Source organism: Eurypyga helias, unplaced genomic scaffold (genome assembly GCF_000690775.1).
Source record: "Eurypyga helias isolate BGI_N326 unplaced genomic scaffold, ASM69077v1 scaffold6789, whole genome shotgun sequence".
NCBI classification, from domain to species: domain Eukaryota; kingdom Metazoa; phylum Chordata; class Aves; order Eurypygiformes; family Eurypygidae; genus Eurypyga; species Eurypyga helias.
Window position 1 is genome coordinate 1,447 of NW_010273854.1, and position 6,522 is coordinate 7,968.

The 6,522-nt window shown below is 41.6% G+C and overlaps 1 protein-coding gene across 1 annotated transcript in view; it reads right to left on the minus strand.

Annotated features, from left to right (window-relative positions):
- Positions 1–209: 209 nt before the first annotated feature.
- The window catches only part of STYK1 (serine/threonine/tyrosine kinase 1), a gene marked incomplete at its 3' end in the record, with an annotated part of 25,805 nt that continues 19,492 nt past the window's right edge, over positions 210–6,522 (minus strand). The window contains exon 10 of the mRNA XM_010159623.1: positions 210–295. Coding sequence (XP_010157925.1) covers positions 210–295 — 86 coding nt within the window. The remainder of the gene's footprint in view (positions 296–6,522) is intronic.

The window sequence follows — 6,522 nt, forward strand, 5'->3', positions numbered from 1 at the left end:
TTTATTTACCCTTGACAATAAAACCCACTGTTGTTCCCAGCAATGCCAAGAAGAGCTTGCAATAATCCGGCAGGTAGTACATGAAACAGTAGAACCTAACAAGAAGAAAAGGAACGCTCTTCTTGGACCCCTGAGCAGTCTTCAAGAGCTCAGGGTTGCTCCTTGCCACAATTCTAAATTCAAGTATTTTCAATGAGAGATTTATTTACCCTTGACAATAAAACCCACTGTTGTTCCCAGCAATGCCAAGAAGAGCTTGCAATAATCCGGCAGGTAGTACATGAAACAGTAGAACCTAACAAGAAGAAAAGGAACATCAATGCAAGAAAGGTGAGGCTTTCTCAATGGGATCAGTTCTAAAAACACTACTTATATCAAACTGCAGTGTTTGTTTACCTCAGCTTGCACTCATGTCAGAGTTCAGTACTGTCTGACAATGTTCTTTTTGATATTCCATATTGATGTTCATATTCATATTCCATTAGATAATTGATATTTAATGTTTAATACCAAATTTACTTGTTTGAAGATATGTGATATACAATGACTGTTTTGATACAGCATCAACAGATATTATTAGATCACACATTACTGTCTTGGAGCTGCACGTCTCCAACATTAACCCACCTTGAACTTCATCCTTCCCAACTTCAAACAGCAGGATAGAAAAGAAAAATTTTTAGCATACAAACACAAATGTCTAATTCAAACATGAAATCTGTTCACGGTTTATTCAGTAATGAATACATCTTTCCCATTATTAATAGATTTTTACCTTTGTTCTTGTTCTCACATGTTCTTTGTCTTCTCATCATCTCTTTCTGGGAAGAAGTGCTGTGTTTCATATTCAAATAGATATGCTCATTTTTATTCCCGTTACATGCTTTTAAGTGTTGCTTTTTTTCACTTTGCTTTACTTGGAATTTAGAAGTCCCGTTAGCTACAAAGTCAAGGTCTGGATCTGATTTTCCCTGAAGGTCAATAGAGCTTTCCTGCCAGAAGTTTTGAAACATTTCTAATGACAGACCATATTATTATCAGAAGAGTAATACACAGAAGGAATAATGTCCTAAATCAGCATTCTGGAACACAAAAACACTTAAGCAATGACCACAGCTCATGAAGAGCTCTACCTTTAGCGATTAAACTGCTGCTATGACACTTGCTAGGTAGGTCAGTGTTAGAAAGGTGATCTTGCTTTCCCAGGGAAGTGATCTAACATTCTCCACATCAACTAATATAGGTAAGCAACTTCGGCTTGACCAAGATGACAACAGTGAGGAATTAAATTTCCTTATGTAGCAAACAGATAGACATGGGTAATACTAGCGGGATAATTTGGAGAATGCAATTCTTTCTCTCACTGCAAGCACCACCAATAAAAGCAATACAGATGCATTTGATGTATATATCAAGGACATACTGATTTAAAAAACAAACGACCTTGGAGTATTTTGACAGAAAAAGCGGGGTGGGGGGGAGGGCGGGGGGTGGGCGCATGACACATGGTATTACCTTAATTCCTCAGGTGGAAGCTGAAATATAATAGCAGAATTGGTGGTGGATCTGTCCTGGTCTCTATATGTGACTCTGAAGGATGACAAAGTGATCATTACCATAAAACTGAAACAGGGCAACTGAGAGATAAGAAAAAAGTACTGTGGTGACCCACATAGGAAAATTGCATTCTTTTACTCCACACAAAGCTTCACCCTTTCAGAGCTATAGTGACAAAACCTGTGCCTGCCATGGTCACACCAAACTCTGAGCTAATTGTAATGTCAGATTCACTGAGCAACAGAATACATTGACAAGTTGAATCTGTAGAATCCATTATGAAAATCATGGGCTTGTACTGCCAGTTCTTTTCCTACAAGAACAATTTCTCTGATCTGTCCAATAGTATCAGTCTTTCCACCCAACTCTTTGGTCTGTGTAGAAAGAAGTTGTTCACACCTGCTTTACAGATAGGTTGGGACTTGGCTTCAGATGGAAAAGAGAAATTACAGTACCTTCAGAACAGAAGAGGACTTTACAGAATCACTTATGAGAATTAATCAAAATCTGGAAACATAATTCTATGAACATTTGCATAATGATTTTCACTTTATGGACTACCAGGATCATATAAATTTAATTTCAAAAGTATTTTCCATCCCTTTTCTTCATTTTCTTTCCCTTCTTTTTCTTTTTTATTCCATTTACTTTAAGGACATGGACAAGAACTGGCGAGTGATGTAAAGATTGGGGATAGGCTTGGCTGCAGTAGCTATGAGATGGTGTAGTTCAGGATGCTGAAAAGAAGGGGAAAAAAATGAAAAGCAGACTCACAACTGTGGACTAGAGGAAAACAGACTTTGCCCTGCTCAGGAATCTGCTTTCAAGAATCCCATGGCAGATGGTCCTGGAGAGAAGAGTGGTTCAGAATAGCTGGTTGATTTTCAGCTGCTCTGAACTCAAGAATGGCCCATCCAAATGAGTAGGATACAAAGCAAAGGTGGCAGTGTGCCAGCATGGATGAGCAATGAGCTCCTGACTAAACTCACACATAAAAGGAAGTGTACAGGAGGTTGAAGCAGGGTTGGATGGCCCAGGAGGAATCCCCTAACTTGCAGGGATGGGGTTAGTAAAGCCAAAGCCCACCTGGATTTGAATCTGATGAGGGATGTGAACGAAAACAAAAAAGGTTTCTACAGGTACATCAGCAAGACAAAAACTAGGGGAAAATGCAGGCCTACCACAGAATATGCAGTGGAACTGGTCTCACAGACATAGAAAAGGGTGATACACTCTGTGACTCAGTGTCTTCTTTGTCTCAGCCTTTGCCTTCAGCAATCTGAGGTCTACGAAAACTATGAGAAAGTCCAGTGCAAGGCAGACTTATCCTTGGTCAAGGAGGGTCACATTAGGAAGCATTTAAATGAAACGGACTTACACAAGTCAACAGGCCCTGATGGGACACACCACAAGTGCAGCGGGATCTGGCTGATGTCATTGCGAGGCCACTCTCAATAACCTTTGAAAAGTCATGGTGATCAGGAGAGGTCCCTGAAGACTGGAAATGTGACTGCTGTCTTCAAGAAGGAGGATTCAGGCAACTACAGAGCAGTCAGCTTGACATCAGCCTCTGGGAAGCTGATGGAGCAACTAATTCTAGAAACCATTTCCAGGTACATGAAGGACAAGAAGGTGACTGGGGAGTAGTCAGCATGGATTTACAAAGGGGAAAACATGCCTGACCTACCTGGGTAGCCTTCTACAATGAGGCAACTTGCTCCACAGATGTGGGGGGAGCTGTGGATGTTATTTAGCTTGACTTTAGTAAGGCTTTTGACACAGTCTCCTGCAATATCCTCACAGATAAGGTGATGAAGTATGAAGCTGGGTAAGTACAGTGAGGTGGATTGAAAACTGGTTATAGGGCTGGGTCCAGAGGGTTGTGACCAGTGGCATAAAGTCCAGCTGCAAGTCAGTGACCAGAAGCATGCCCCAGGGGTCAATATTGGAAGCAGTAGTGCATAATATCTTCATTAATGACCTTGACAATGGGGCAAGAATGCACCCTCAGTAAGTTCTCAGATGATACAAAACTGAAAGGACTGACTGACACACCAGGTGGTTGCCCCAGTACTCAGAAAGACCTAGACTTGCTGGAGAACTGGCCAGAGAAGAACCTCATGAAGTTCAGTAAAGCTAAATGAAAAGTCCTTCACATGGTGAGGAACCAGTAGACAGAGGGAACGCAACTTTGCAGAAAAGGAGCTGGGGATTCCTATCAGACACCAAGTTGCACATGAGCCAGCAATGGGCCCTCATGGCAAAGGCGGCCAACAACAGTCTCCTAGGTTGCATCAGGCCAAATGCTGCCAGCAGGCCAAGGGAAGTGGTCCTTATCTTCTACTCAGGCCATGTATTAAGTACTGTGTCCAGTTCTGGGCTCCCCTGTACAACATGGATATGGACTTACTGGAGGAATTAGCAAGAGGGTCACTGAGATGATTAAGGGACTGAAACATCTCTTCATAAGGAGAGATTGTGAGAGCTGGGACTTTTCAGCCTGGAAAAAGACAAGGCTCAGGGGGATCTTATCAATAAATTTTTTTTTTTTTTTTTTTACCCCCAAGGGAATGGGGGTCAAAAAAAGAACTTTCAGCCTGGAAAAAGACAAGGCTCAGGGGGATCTTATCAATAAATTTTTTTTTTTTTTTTGACCACACAGTGAGTGTGGTCAAAAACAGGAACAGGTTTCACATGTACTACAGATAGAGCCTCCATTTTTGAAGATATGCAAAAACCAACTGGAAAATGTCCTTAGCAACTTGTTCTAGTTGACCCTGCTTTGAGCGGGGTGTTGATGATCCCCAGAACTGCCTTCCAATCTCAACTCTGTGAGAAGTAGTGAAATTTCAGTATGAAAGAGAAGATGATGAAGGCCAAATGGAAGAGACATCTGATTCCTCTACAGCAACTTTGGAGGGGCAGGTAGATTCTGCCTGGCCTTCCAATACAATAAATCTTTGGCTACTGGGACTCCTTAGACTTAGTAAGTTAAAACAGACTTGAGGTTGCTCTGTCTTGTGCTGTTGATAAGGTCTAAAAGAGATTTTTCCAAGTCTCTGCATCACAAAAATCTTTTCCTCCACTCTCACTCCACTTTGTGCCATGTGTTGTTGAAGGGGCTGGTGGATCTACCAGTTCTGCAGGAATAAGCTGCAGGATGCTGCTGATCCATTTCCATAGGAAAATTTAAGAGTCTGTGGCTTTCAGTGTTTCAAACTCAGCCAGACAAAGCATGAGCAATTGTAGTACAAAACATCTCTCTGGAGACAAAACAAGCTAGTCCAGTTCTTCCTAGTAGTTATACCACACACTTTAACTCACAAGTTCAGAATTAATTTCTGCACATAGCAGAAATCACATAAAGGATGAACAATCACTGGACAAAGAACTTTAGCGCTGTTTTACAATTCTGTGTCTCCTTGTGGACACAAACGTTGACATATCACACTCCCCAGCAAGCTGGATCTAAATTCTGCCCTCATGACCCTACATTCTTCATGGTGTTGCTGAAAGTAACTGCATATTCTAGGGCAGAATCTTCTTCATTTAAAACATCAACATATCCAAAAAAATTAAATACAGAATGCAGGATTATATTCAATAAAAGGCTTCTCTTTTATAATTCAGTATAAGAAATTAAGTAATTAAACCTATTAACACATAACTAATCAGACTAAATGCTATCCTCCAGCTTGTAGCTGGAGTACATCCATGCAGGAAGTATACATTCAAAAAAACTTAGGTTACCGACAATTCACTTTACATCCGGCTCCTCTTTCTTGTCACGAGCAATAAACCACAGAAAATCCACACTTTGAAAACATAACACCAGCACACAGGAAATGCTTCTTGTGAAGACAACTTCAACCACACAGGAAGCTTTAGCTTCACAAAAAGCTTAGTTGCTGTTGCTCATAGGAAGGAATGATTAATAAGAAAGGCAGTGAGCAAGCTCTGAGTGCCCCTTTTCCACAATGCCGTATATATGCCATAATGACATTCCTTTGTGTGTCAGCAGATAGGCTTGTTCTGTAACATGTCTGTAGGTTGAGAAATGAAGCAAAACTACTCTATTTCTGTTTTGTTTGTGTGTTTGTTTGACGAGATCACATACATGCTAGTGGTACAGCAATGAAAGGAGCAGCTGATCGTGACCTGACTCGAGTACAAATATTTGATTGCTTTTATTCTTTTTACAATGATTCAGGTGAAAAGTAATGAAAGATTTCTCCAGTGGCAACATCTCTGCTAGAGCCTTTCCACATGAAAATTTTCTCTTCGTACCTACCCAAGCCCTGTGCATCTCATCCATTAATTTTGAAATACTAATCATAGGAAACAAATCAAATCACTTCTGCTAACATTGCCACTAAAATACTTCTGTACAGCTATGTGGAAGGTGAAAGCCTTCATTCAGGTTATCTAATCAAGGACTCTTTCAATACAAAGGGGACAATAAGGAGGAAATGAGTAAACAAAAATCCACAGAGACAAAAACCTGGCACAAAAGAAATAACAGAGGCAACTACAAAAAACAAAAGTTTTCAGCCCCTAACGGCCATCAAGAAACTCCAGGCAGATCTTTGGAGAGGACTAGCCTGGGCTTTGTGATAGATAAGAACGAGGCAACAAGAAGAACAGGAGGATTTGGGATATTCAAAGGGGACCTGTAGGACTGTGCAAAACTTGTTGAGGAACATTTAGCTGAAGGGAACTGAACCAAGGGGATGGGGTAAAACAAGGAGTGGGTCATATGTGAGCAGCTGCTGATGGCATGTAAGCACTTGCCTGACCCAGCCCTGCACCTGGTCACCTCTCACTGGAGTTGGAGGAAAAAGCAGGACCCCAGGCAGTGGTGTCAGCTACTGGGCTGGGTGACGGCCTCAGCCCAGCCCCTGAATTGGGACCAGTGTGCGTGTCCCGGCCAAAGCTGCTGGGTGGAGCAGAGTGAGTGAAGGGTTC